Here is a 14,120-nt window from a genome sequence, read left to right on the forward strand (position 1 = left end):
ATAATTAAGTTTGTTTTGTAAAATGATTCGATCAGTGAGTTATTGTTGTTCATATACGTCACAACGGCACAAAGAATTTGATCAACAGTCTGACTACCTCCCCCTGGTGAAAATGAAAGTCTCAAAGGTTCGGAAACCGTATACTCACGTCTCAAAAGACAATAAATTTGAGATCGTAAGTATACGATTGTCGAACTTTGAAGACCTTTATTTTCAACAGAGCCCTTTTAATCATTAAGACATTAATAGAAATAAAATTGATTTCCCATCGAGTGGTGCCTTGGAACATGGTCCAAGCAAGGATGATACAAGAGATAGAAGTGAGGTTATGTGTTGCTAGAAATACTGATCCAAAACCCCCGTGCGTCTTTCTAAAGATGTCAGGTAAAAAATCCAGATATTGATTGCGATATGTATCAGAAATTGAAGTATATGGTCTTCTTCGACCGAGAGAAGGGCGGTAAAATTTTCGAAAATGTTGTTTAAGAACGCACTTGAAGGGAGTATTGTTTGTTTTTCGAGTCTCGTAGTTCTTTTTATTCCTAGTCCAGATAATTTTCCGACTAAAACGATTACAGCGAGAAAAAAACGTTAAGGTTTCTTTGAAAAATAAACTTTTTTGTTGGTGGTGGTGGAGATAATGATTAGAAATCATATTCCTATCATTGTTATGTCGACATTGAATGAAAGGCCCCCAAAATGATTGTGTTTTGCACGTAATACTTTAGCTAGCTAGCACGGATGTAGCTTCATGTGTGCGTTATCAGTCTACAACACATACACCGCATTCAGTTGCGAATTATTATTTAATAGAAGTTGAGAAAGAATGCAAATTGAATTCATTCAGTATTCAGAAGTTAACGTGTAAACAGCTACACTTTTACCATTTTTACTGTTAAATTGTGATCAAATTTTCTGTTTAATTTTCAAAATATCCAGTGAACTGCGCAAGAAAGCAACTGATTTTGCTAATAAAGGTTTTAAATTTTTGTGTGATTTTCGTGCAAGCCATTCTATAAATTGCATAACCTCACAACCATCGATTGATATTTTCATGAAATAAATTAAATCTACCTGAAAACAAATTTAAATGTTGGCTTAGGTTTTCCCTTTTCAAGTAGCTCTTCGAGTTTTCAATCTGTGAGTGATTTTGTTTCAAGTGTGCTTCCAATTCAAATTTAAACGTTACAATAGATTTTAACGAACGTTTCTTGACAGAGGCCGAACCATATGTAAGTGTAGTCCATTTTCAGTTAGAAAGACTTAAACTTTTGCGCACTTATGGCGTGATTTTACTTGCATTACATAACGTAGCCAGTAATCGTTGATTTTGGTATTGCATTCACTGATAGCTCAATTTAAAAGAAAGAATCAAACCAAAATGTCAGGTCAACGAAACTTTCGTTGTAGATTATTGGCTTTGCAGTGATTTTTCGAGTTTAGTACTACACTCCTTGGAACTCGTCGCTCACTTCAAAAACCATTTCAGCCATTGCGCATTCAGGTTTTCATATACTATGTAAATAGATGCAAAACAAAGACTACTCTTTGTTTAGTCAATTTAAGGGGTAAATCATTATGGTTCGTAAAGTTCGTAAGTATGGAAATTTCGTTGACTTTCGACAGTTCTTCCATATATTTTATGTCAAGAGTCTACGAAATCGCCAAAATGGTTTACCCCTGTTGTTTCAATCAAAATTGTGAGGTTTTGTAGATTAATTTCATTACAGTCATAACTATAGATTTTAAACATTTTTGAAATTGAATTACGAAAAAACAACCACAAAGGAAAAATATCAATTGACCTCTGCGAAATGCGCGACACGCTTTTTTGCCAAAAACATTGATATCACCACATTGAAACGAAAATAAAATTAAAAATTTATCAATATTGAACTAGTACCTACACGCTCTAATATTATCAGAATTTAAAATTTTTTGTATTCATTTTATTTGATGTAAACAACATGATGTTCCGTCGTTGTGATTGTTTAACATTTAAAACGCGTGATCCAATAACGGTACTGAATTTGTTTTTGTTGTTGTTGACGATTTGAAAAAAGAGGAAACAAAAAATCACTTGCCTTCATATCGTCACGCGAATAACAATTTTCATGTACGAAATATTCATTTCTCTATCGATTCGTTAGTTATGACACCGAGTGTGACAATACACATTGTATGCCTAGAAAAGGATTTATCAGTCGGATGCATACAAACGTCTTTCTCAATACTACGGTCATTGAGTTGAGAAAATGTTATAATTTGATTGGAAAACAGAACTTTGTATCAACTTTCTTGTAATTCTGCGTCATACAGAAAGACTGTGTTGCCGCGATTTTAATTAACCGTAGATGTACCCTACTTACTCTGTAACACTACCCTCGAGTATGCGTAGAGGCCATTGCTACACATTCATTGATACCGATACAGGAACACGACAAGAGTGTTATGACCACTTTTCTGAACAAATTCCGTTTTATTGAGTTACTTTTTAATGAAAATCATTGAAACACTCGATTGGTGCCGGAAATGTTTAAATTTGCTTGAAGTACGCGTCATTTGTGTTCGATCGGGTTGAACATCGCGAACATCGCACACACCTCCAGACATAAACTATAATAAAGTACGCAACACAACCGGTAGATACCACGTGACAGAAGGTTATAAATTCGAAGTTTTCCAATTTACGAGGTCTCTTTTCCACAAACGACAGACGGGGCAGTACAAGAATATTGAAATTATTGTGAAGTTTTTCGTTTTATATTTTAATTGTTAATCTCATTACATTATTGCTGAATCAGTACGGTAATTAGCAATTCGACTTTGTGTTGTTGCATAGAAATCATCAATTTGGTGGAAAACAGAATTCAATTCGAGCAATCTACACTCGAACAAAATTAAAACAAAAATATTGGAAAAAATGCCGCAATCAGCCCATAGCAATGGCTTTACAAACGGCCACGGAAAATACGATATGGAGGATGGCCAGAATTTTCTATTTACATCGGAATCTGTAGGAGAAGGTCATCCTGGTGAGTAACGAACTTGATTATTAATAAATTCTCATAAAAATTGTGCACGGCGATGTAGTTAAAATGTGCTCGCTCCACCACCAACATTGCACCTTTTCCATACACATTACACACATTCATTAGCCATTCGTATGTCTTCACTTTCGAATGAGATTTCATTGAATTTAATGTTAGGCTTTTGTGGTGTGTGCACTTTTTTATTCTAATTTTAGACAAGTGCGTGTACGTTTTTAGACGGAACATTTGAACAGAAAAAAGAATAGAAAATCGAACGTGACAAAACCCGTCTATCCTTCAAATATTCTGACCCATTTTCTTGCTCTTATCATGACTTAAATGCGATCTGTTTCAATGGAAAATTTTACCAATCAAGAAATGCGTCTAAATGTCGGTGGTTCAACCCATTGATTATATCTACGAATGATGTCAAAAAATAAACATCGAGAAAAAAAAACCAAAAAGACCTCTCGATTCCATCTAATATCAACATGGCGCCCGCGCGTGTCTGGAAGAGTTTTTACGAAAATTAGACACAATTCCGTCTCTGTTATGACACAGTAAATTGTGTAATTGCAATGTTTATCAATGATCATTGAACACCCGGTCGGTTGTTCGAAAAAACCACATTTGACATGTTCGATTTTGTGGAAAATTTTACCCAGAAATAGTATGGGATGATGCGAAACACACGTGGGCACATTAAATACCCAAAAAAAAAAGTTTTTTTTTTATCACTCCATACATAAGTAGAACACAACCTCAGTTCGGGTATTATGTTGTGAATGGTGTGTATTTACATGATGAACGAACTGTATTTGTATGAGTGCGATTCGGCGGACATGTGCGCATGTCACAATAAAATAAGTGCGTCAGCCGTTTTGTATATATTTTCCATGCCGCGAGATGTGTTTTGCCTCGTTGTTTTCGTTTCGCATGGCTCTGCGAAACGCGTTAAAGAGTAAACATAGCGAATTTTCGACATTGTCAGTTTGGCAATCTGTCTTTCAAGGTTATACACACAATCCACTGACCACATTTTCCATGTCGCTAATGAGTAACATCTTTGAGTCGCTAAAAATGTGAGCACAAACTAACAGAATATTTTTGTTAGTCCGGCCGGGGTGACGTATCGGGGCTAATGCGATCATAGACTTATAGATTCTTGTAAATATTTGGAATTCGTGTCCTGGTTGATTAGATTTGTTGGTAGTACATCCGCAAAATGTCCAGTGGTCTGTCCTCTTTCTATGACCTATCTGATTTATAAATTTATTTGTCCTGAAAGCTAAATTGTAGACCTAGTTCGAAGGTGAAAATCTACGAAATGGGAGTTCGAGAGGCAAGTAACATCTCGATATAATTTTGATGTCGATTATATCAACCCGGTAGTGTTCTTTAAATTACACAGGTGTGTGGTGTTTTAGCTGTTCAAAATAGTTGACACGCCAGCTGAATTTTTTAAACGTTGCTATCACTTTATTATTTTTGTTTAAATTTTAAAACTAAAAAAATCGTTAGGACAAAAAATATTGCAAGCTGTTTCGTTGCCACATAATTCCGTGTAAAGTGTCGTCTTACTGTGCTCAAATGTCTCGCACATTTTTTGTCCCGCAATGAGCGAATTTTCTTGCAATTTGACAACACGTGCCGAATTTCTTATTTGTATAATGTTGCCGTAATCTTTTCGTTTCTTGGTGAGTACATATGATACGATTAAAAACAACAGCGAGTCGGTTTTCTGTTCGTCTCATCATAATCAAATTTCGTACACACACAATCCGTTCTCATTTTGTGGATCGTCGGTTTAATAATTATGAAAAATTACAATTTCGAATTTTTACTTTGTTTCAGATAAAATGTGTGACCAGATCTCGGACGCTATTTTAGATGCACACTTAAAACAAGATCCAAATGCTAAGGTAGCCTGCGGTAAGTTTAAAAAAATTTAAATCATTTTTACCTGTTTTTATCAGAATATGGCCAATTCCAGCAGCTATCCACATATCCACATTACTTCTCAGAATTTTATAAAATTCAATGGAATTCTACAGTACCGCAAGAGAATTCTGATGAAATTCTTGTGAATTTTATAAAATTCCCAGAAATAATGTCGATAGCTGCTGAAAGCCATATATTGAATTTCCATCGAAGACATTCGAACTATGGATTTGGAGAAAACGAAATTTTAGTAAATTTGAAATGATTCCAGCCTGCAGAGATCATAATTTCCGCAATTTTTCCTATTTTATCTACGTCCATCAATTGATTGAAATCCTCATGACTCCACAGTATCCCATGCCACTTTAAATTAATAAAAGTCCTTTTTTGTTCTGTTTTTGAGTACTGGTAGGGGTTAAATAGGGTTAAATCTAGTTACACTATTTAAAAGTCAACGTCAACCGAATTTGTATATAACTCAGACTCTGAGTCTCAGAGAAATGATAAGTTGGTACGCATGTGACGAGATAGAATGAACATGTGAATGACAGTTGATTCCTATGGGAGAGAATGTGAGTTGGCTACTATGGGTGACAATGTGAGAGAATTGCATACAAATTATCTCACATTCTCTTTCATAGGAGCCAACTGTCATTCACATGTTCCTTCTATCTCGCCACAGGCGCGTACCAACTTATCATTTCTCTGATCATCAGAGTCAGATATAACTTTGCTTCCAGCCATTCCACTCATACTACACGGGTGACTTAAAAATCAGTACAAAGTCGTATAAAAGCATAATGAGTGGTTCCAGCTGAATAAAAACCGGAACAAAGTTCAACCAATTCGGTTGACATTAATAATTTCGGTTCTGTACGAAATGGCGAAATTTAATGAATATTTTGAATTTGGTAAAACGACGTATTGGCAATCTAATCTAAATATTGAATCGACCGAAATATGTAATTTGTGATAAAATATTCAAACCGAAACAAAATTTATTCTCAATGACAACAGACGTGTGCCGCATAGTAGGTAATTGTGAGCTATAGACAGACTCAGTTTTTACGGTATTTAAATGCAATTTTTATGATCAAAATCTAATTAAAATTGATTAATGAAAAACTGGAATAAGACTTGACTGTAATCATAAAATTGATTGTAATCGCTAAATACTGCCCCCAGATGTAAATTTATTCGTCGAAAAGTTTTTTTTTATATTCCCATCAACACCAAATAATAAAATAACTAATTACAAGACGAATATTTTTTCTTCAAACTGGCTTAGGAAGTGCACAATTAAACTCACAATTTTGCATTTTATTTAATTACTAGGCAATTTGCTTTGCTTTGATTATACACTAACACTACACAAATGAGGTTTCATATGTTATTCAGGCATTTGTTTAAATGCCCGAACACCGAATTCAACTACTTCCGCAACCGGTATACAGTAGGGAGACAACCCATATATTTACCTGATCTGATATGATCGGTGTCCTAATGAAAAAATTGATGTCTTCATGAAAATTACGACGAACTTAACATCCTTTGACACCCACGACGAACTTAAACTTTGGTTTAAACGTCCGTCGTGTCGCTTATATGAGTACCCTCAAATTTCAATTTTCTCAATTTCTTAAATGACACTAAAATTCGAAAATTTGAGTTGTTAGACAGTCTAACTTAGACCTGGGCCTATTTTAAGTAATTTTATTTACCAAAAATTACCAAAATTACTAGAATTTACTAAAAATTACCAAAAATTACCAGACATTTTTTGGTAATTTTTTAGTAATTTTTGGAAAATTTTAGTAATTTTGGTAATTTTTGGTAAATAAAATTACTTAAAATAGGCCATGACTTAGACTGAACGTTTCTTTAAATAATTGTTTTTTTTCTTAAAAGGAACAAGACATTTATATTCTAATTTACTGCGATCAATGAATTTTCTCGTAAGCTTTTAATGTGTGTCCCTTTTCTGATGTTTTTTAGAAAAAGTTTTACGTGCATTCCATTGCCTACGATATTTGTTTAAACAATTGGAACCACTCTTACCAAAGTTCATATTTCCTTCAAATCTATTCTTCATCAAACTGGCGCCATTTCCTTACAGTCCAATCTGTTCTATCCATAACTATCGTATGCATCAATTAATTTAATTTTTTGTATTTATTTTTAGAAACCGTTGCAAAAACTGGTATGATCCTACTCTGCGGAGAAATCACATCGAAAGCTGTTGTAGACTATCAAAAAGTTGTTCGTGACACCGTCAATCACATCGGCTACGACGATTCATCCAAAGGTAATTTTGTAAAAAACAAACTAAAAATCCCATTCCCAAATACCGACACAGTTCATAACAAAAAAATCTCTTCTACTGAAGTTCATGAATTAAAAATCAAACAAAAACTCTCGTAACATATTGTCGCACCTCCTCTAATCATTTACAAAATTAGGATTTGATTGGGCGACGCTAAATTTATTGGTTGCAATCGAACAGCAATCACCAAATATTGCCGAAGGTGTGCATATTGGTCGCGAAGAACAAGATATAGGTGCTGGTGATCAGGTACACATTTTTTATCCGTTGTTTGCAGTACTGCGAGTACTGAATGGGGATACATACTTATATCGCATTGAATGCAATTATGGGTTTAGAATTAGTTAAAACCATAACGGGGAGTTAATCAATCATTCAAGTCGAAGATTGTCCATTCAGCGATTTTATTCGCTTGTGGAACAAGACAAGACAAGCCAATAGTCAAAGTACGAAGTGCATGTTGTGAGTAAGTCTCATTTCTTGTTTGTTCCGGGACTTCGATTACTTCTTGTGGAACCAATTTTCTTCGAATCATTGGCTACTATATCAAAGCTCATACTTTGGTTTAGTTATCAAATTTCCTTACATTTTTAAATACAAGAGTCAACGACACAATAGTTCCCTCACACTTTTGGTTAGTTACTCAAGTTGAATTGAGTACATTAACGATTCCATCGATTTCTTTTATTTATTTTGAATTTTCCTTTGTATTCAGTCATTTGGCAAGCAAGACAACCGGCACGTAAGCCCATAGCTCTTTTTTGTCGAGTTAATTTAATCAAGCAAACAATAAGCAAATGTCATAAGGTTATCGAAGTCAAATTATACGCTTCTGTTTTTTGGATAGTACCAAACAAAAAAAAAGAAAACTGCGTTGTTACGTTCAATTTGGTTAATATAGCGAAAAAAATGCGACTTTCATGGTCATGTTGACTTTTTCTTCTTCTTTTTCGCTGAACTGATATAATTAAGTACGTCGTTGACGACGTGACTTTGCAGTATTTTTTTCGGTTGGGTTATTATGCTCTGAAAAACCATATTTTTCATCGATTAACATTTGATACCTAGAACGTAGTTTCAGACGATGGATGGCTAAAAAATATATTGGGAATTTTAACGAAATTATTGAATGTGAATGCTGATGGGAGGAATGTTAAAACATCTTCGTACAATATTCATTAATCGACTTTCATCATTTAACGAACGATTTGGGTCAAAATAACATTAGCAAATTTCACAAACGACATCTCGACAAAAAAAATCTTAAAACATCAATCGACTATAAGTGTTCGGTCATCAGCGCATGTTTTAATATTGATTAAGATTTTAATTCGAAGAAATTGAATGATTAGATAAGAGCACAGCCTCAAGTATTTACATTTAAATTTCATGTTAGACCTTCCATTCGAGGGTTAAATGTCAAGAGGAAGCATTTTTCGATTTTCCATTTTTATTCAGATAATGTCAGCACCATCAATATGCGATTTTATCTACAAACGCGTGACTGTGAAGTAACACATCGTTTGGTATGTCGTTTCGACTCATAATCGAAAATTATAAGTTTCGACTGAATTTATAAAGAGCTGACGCAGAATGTTCATTCTGTAACTTATCAGCTACGATCCATTTGCACAATCCTTCCATTATACACGCGTTGCGCTCCGAACATGTAACATACAAAACAATAAGTTCAGTGTCATTGAATTTATTGTTTTTGACGACTTGTTGCTTCACGAGTTGATTAAAAAAAGCCATTTCATCTTCCGTCGAAATTGTTTCGATTTTATTTGTTGCTGTTATCCATATCAACATTTACTGACTTCGTGGTGAGTAACAGCAGTTCCGGGTGCTGGAAATCAAATTGCAAACTTTGGGTCTGACTTTCTTTGTAATTTGAATTGACTCGTAGTCAGCGAATATCCTCTGTAAAACCTACGTAACGTAAATGGTTCGAGCAATATTTACTAGACCGAGATTCTACGTGTGCACAAGACCCACAAGATTGAAACCGTCTACGTCATTTCTTGCTCCACTAAGAAAAAAAAATGCTTATTCTGTCGCCCTCGTATTTGACCGAGAGTAACCCTGCTGAACTAGTGCATCTCAGCCGTTACACATCGTAGAAAATCGAGATTGATGTCAGATTGAATTAGAGTTAAAAATGAGGTTGTTATTGAAAAGTAGGAGTCTGACGAGTCAGATAATTTCAAATGAAATTTTATTTTTAACTCTCATGACTCATTTGGCGGCCAATAATTTCACTTTGACACTCATTCCGATTTTCTAAGATTAAGTAGTGTAAAGGTTGATATACTTATACAGAAGGTATGCCTTCGTTAGGGCTCTTCTAATGTCACATGGTATAGGCTGCAAACCGTGACCTTATGAGTGGCTAATAGACATACATATTGTCGGTCTCACTGCAAAAACGCACATCCGGTAAAGAAAAGACACAAGTCTAGCTCTTTTTGTCGTGAGAGGTTCTCGGTTTAAACGAACGAGTGATTGAAAGTCATTACGTTAATACGATACATCAACAGAAATTGACGGAAGATAATTATAATAATTAGTACCACGTTCAAAAGCAAAAGCAAACAAACAGATCAATCACTTCGCCTTTTTTACATAAATAATTATTTATCCAACGAGAAATTAAATATTATTTACTAAGATTCATTTTTTCGTCGACTACACAAAAAGACAAAAAAAAAGAGAAACCTAATGCGAACCCAATTCTTGCTTACGATAAAGTTTATCTATTTTTAAGTTGATCCACACTTTCGCCGTCCAGCCAGACGAAACACGATACCGGATCTGTAACCAAAAACCCATCATAAATGAAATGCAATCTGAACTGTTTACTTAAATGTGAAACGATCTCTTCTTCAGCATAATTATAGTGTTTTTGGATGTACAAACGATGTCGTCCCTTATCTGTTTTATATCGTTCAACAAAACATTTGAATTTAAATTTTGATTGTCAATTTTGTTTTCTTTTGCGTCATTCAAGGATTTGACTATAAGACATGCAACGTTTTGCTTGCATTAGATCAACAATCTCCAAATATTGCGGCTGGAGTACACATCAATCGTGATGATGATAATGTTGGCGCTGGAGATCAGGTTAGGAATTTATGAGACCAATTTGATTACCGTAGTAAATCTGTATACTTGACCTTTCTTCGGTGTTGGTGGCGGTGGTGGTGGTGTTATGTGTATATAGATTTCTATTTTTTTTTAATTTCTGCAATTTATTGTTTGTACGGATGGAGTTGCTCCTAATTTTGTAGAAATATGTTATGCTTTGTACCGCAAACAATTTTTATTTTCGTGAAAACTAATTTCTCTTTCCTCTCTTCTGTGTCTCTTTCCAATCCTTAACTTTTACTGAATAAACTAACTAAATTCACTGGACAAATACAAAATGTCTTGCATGAGTTCACACTTTACATCAAATTTGCATGCTAATGGATCAGCAAACACTTTCAACATGTTATTATGTCATCATCCATCACATATTGTTACTTGCGATTTTCAAACGTGAATTTTGAGTGTGTTATTATCCGGTCATCATCGCTGTAAACAAAGATCTTGTCTTGCTGTTGCATATTTACAAACTAGAAACTTGTTTGGTTTTACAATATTCAAAAAAAAAAGATCCGCTCGGAATGGTCGGTTATCGTAACCATGCGTACACAACCCGTTCATGCAGCTGGTGAAATTAACATTTTCGACGATTATTCTAAAAACTGCTTATCAGCTTTATTGTGACGATCACGTCGACTTCTTAAACTGATAAACGCGCTAAGCCGGCAGAACAAGGCCAATAATACTTAAAAATTCCGATTACATTGAATTTAAAATGATGAAACAGCAACAAGAACTTCGGCTGTTTAATTGTGTATTTCTCAATCAACTGGGTCAATTTTAAGTGTAATAATTCGATAAGTTCTCGCTTGACGACTGCTTTCACTGCTTTTGTTTTCAATATTATGAGAGAGCTTTAAAATTATTTGGTATTTCTTACAGCTGAATTTATGTTTCTTGCTTTGATGCAGTACAATGCACCAGGGCGTGTTTGTAGGAATTTTATATCAAAAAAATTCGGAAAATTCTGGGGAACAAAATCCATAACTACAATTCCTTAGCTTCCATTAGAGCGGATTTTCCCATCCCATAGCAATCAATCGGAAAATCCCCGTAGATATCAAAATACGGGGGTTTTCCTTTCTCGCAGCCCGGATGCAATTGATTCGCTGCTTTAGAGACCTAAATTAAAAGTAAATTTACTACATGAACCGACGGGGTTTTCACCGATCGTTATAAACGTCATCAACACAATTACACCACAAAACGCAATCAGTCGATTTCAACGTCAGTGTTGCTTTACCTGCAAGCTTTATTTGTGTGCTTTACTATGTAACCATTTTCTGTTTCATGTAAATTTATGTTTTCTCATTGCAAAAAATAAAATGAATTTCACATTTCGATAACCACGGAATTTTTAGGGTCTCATGTTTGGATACGCTACCGATGAAACCGAAGAATGCATGCCATTGACCGTTGTTTTGGCTCACAGACTAAATGAAAAAATTGCCGAACTCAGACGCGACGGAACATTTTGGTGGGCACGTCCAGATTCAAAGACACAAGTGAGTTACGTAAAAAAATATTTTTGCAAAAACAATATCTGTTATATCCGTGGTGTGGAAAGAAGTCCGTGATGTATTCATAAGTTGATTATTTGCTACTCTTGATAAAAGATGATGCCAACACATTTTCTGATCACTTCTTCAGCCACACAAATCTAATTTTTCTCTGTTGTTGAATTTGGATTCGTATTAAATCCGGGCAATTTGTTCTGTTCAACAGGTTACTTGTGAATACCTTTTCGACCGTGGCGCTTGCATCCCAAAACGTGTACACACAATTGTTGTGTCCCTTCAGCATTCCGATAAGATTCAATTGGATGAACTCAGGACCGCCGTTAGAGAGCATGTTATTAAAACGGTCATTCCCAGCAAATACTATGACGAACAGACAATTGTTCACATAAATCCATGTGGCCTGTTCATCATCGGAGGACCAATGGTTGGTTGGATGGAGCAATTTATCAATAAAACAAAACTCAATTCTATCCGAATCCGTAGGGTGATGCTGGTTTAACTGGACGCAAAATTATTGTCGATACATACGGTGGATGGGGCGCACACGGTGGTGGTGCTTTCTCCGGTAAAGATTTTACAAAAGTCGATCGATCAGCTGCTTATGCGGCACGCTGGGTGGCAAAGTCGTTGGTAAAGGCCGGTTTATGTAAACGTTGTTTGGTTCAAGTGTCGTATGCTATTGGTGTTGCCGAACCATTGTCGATCACAGTCTTTGATTTTGGTACATCGACCCGATCACAAAAGGACCTATTGGAAATCGTTCGCAAAAACTTTGATTTGAGACCTGGAATGATTGTCAAGTGAGTGTTTTTGTTCAAATATTTTTTGAAAATAATTTACCGGTACCGGTTGGTTTGTCAGAATATGGCGATTATATCCCAATATCAGAAGCTTCATTCGCCCACTGAGTTGGCTTTACATAAATCGGTTCAGAAGTTTCGATTTCAAAGAAGTTAAATAATTGATAGAAAGCATTTCTTGTTCGATATCCTCCTTCCATCAATTATTTAAGTAATATTTGACTTCAATGGATCCATAATCAGACGCTCAATAGGCTGTTAAGCCGTTTGTAACCTTGAGACTTTGCATTCCTGACTAAGGGGGAAAAAGTTTTATTTTGTCAGTGGCCTGATACATCAAAATTTATATCGAAACGGTGACTCGTACACAGCAAGTCGCACAATCTACTTTTAGAGAGGTTCCAAACGTACTTCGAAAATTGTTACAATGCCAAAGTCAAGGAGTGTTGAAATGATGCCCGTTCAATGAAGGGTTTTAGTGGCTGAGTCTGCCGTGTTCATGATTTTGCAATAATAATAATTCTTCCAAAATGAGAACAGCTGCTGTAGCTACCATAAAACTATTGTCGGATCAATTTTAAATCATTTTTTTGAATTTAAATTTTGAAAGCTTTGCCTAATCACCTATCCTACCATCTACGATCGTTTTAACTCATCCAATTTATTCCCAAATTTCCAGAGAATTGAATTTGAGACAGCCAATCTACCAACGCACCAGCTGCTACGGACATTTCGGCCGTACCGGCTTCACATGGGAAGAGGCTAAAACTCTTATTGTTGATTGACCAGACAGCAACGACGAACCGAATTCGAAAAAGTCAAAATATTCCTCCTCATCCATATAACCGAAACATAACAAAAAAAAAAGAAAAGAAAAAAAAAATCGCGTGTGTTTTGAAAGAAAGAAAATTTCTTTTGTCCGTTTTGAAATTAACTTAAATCATTTATTCAGATTTTCTTTTCGGTGTATTGCGCGGCACAGTTTTTACGGGTCTTAAATTTTTGATGCATGATTTTTCGTTGGAAGACGATGCAGTCACAAGCAATCAAGATATAGTTGAATTGATGATATAGTTTTTTGTGAATAAGTTTGTAAAAGTAACTAGGATTGCGACTGAATCTGATGAATTGTTGGACTCATTAGGTCCTATTAAAAAAATTGAATAGAAATTTCGTCCCGTAAAAACTTTGTCGTAAATTAATGAAATCAAAAAAAAATGTATTTTATATTTCATGTCATTTTTTCTGTTCTTTGTGTAGTGCAGTTAAACCGGAAACTGCACGAATTGTTTTTCTTGTGTGGAAAAGAGTTTTTTTTTTTGCATTTTTTGAATTCAGACAAACATCATTTTCTGAC

The 14,120-nt window shown here is 35.0% G+C and overlaps 1 protein-coding gene across 7 annotated transcripts; it reads left to right on the forward strand.

Moving 5' to 3' along the window:
• Positions 1-821: 821 nt before the first annotated feature.
• Positions 822-13,619, forward strand: LOC119085898 (S-adenosylmethionine synthase). 7 transcript variants are annotated; one of them, XM_037196440.1, is made up of 9 exons: positions 822-977; positions 2,843-3,035; positions 4,887-4,964; positions 7,156-7,278; positions 7,433-7,545; positions 11,805-11,948; positions 12,169-12,387; positions 12,447-12,763; positions 13,443-13,619. In XM_037196440.1, exons 2-9 carry the CDS (start codon positions 2,924-2,926, stop codon positions 13,546-13,548), a joined length of 1,212 nt encoding a protein of 403 aa, XP_037052335.1. In that variant the 5' UTR covers positions 822-977; positions 2,843-2,923; the 3' UTR covers positions 13,549-13,619. The 7 variants fall into 7 exon arrangements, 5 of the variants coding, with proteins under 5 accessions (XP_037052335.1, XP_037052333.1, XP_037052336.1 ...); XM_037196438.1 differs by lacking the exon at positions 7,433-7,545 and adding an exon at positions 10,307-10,419 and having other exon boundaries at positions 823-977; XM_037196441.1 differs by lacking the exon at positions 822-977 and adding an exon at positions 10,307-10,419 and having other exon boundaries at positions 2,677-3,035; positions 7,433-7,537.
• The last annotated feature ends 501 nt before the right edge of the window (positions 13,620-14,120 follow it).

The sequence above is a fragment of the Bradysia coprophila genome, chromosome IV (genome assembly GCF_014529535.1).
Source record: "Bradysia coprophila strain Holo2 chromosome IV, BU_Bcop_v1, whole genome shotgun sequence".
In the NCBI taxonomy this organism is placed as follows: Eukaryota; Metazoa; Arthropoda; class Insecta; order Diptera; family Sciaridae; genus Bradysia; species Bradysia coprophila.

Coding starts and splice junctions, on each gene's coding strand:
- LOC119085898 (XM_037196441.1), top strand. CDS start 2,924: ATGCCGCAATCAGCCCATAGCAATGGCTTTACAAACGGCCACGGAAAA. Junction 7,538..10,306: donor AGAACAAGATATAGGTGCTG/GTGATCAGGTAC, acceptor GCGTCATTCAAG/GATTTGACTATAAGACATGC. Junction 12,388..12,446: donor TCATCATCGGAGGACCAATG/GTTGGTTGGATG, acceptor CCGAATCCGTAG/GGTGATGCTGGTTTAACTGG.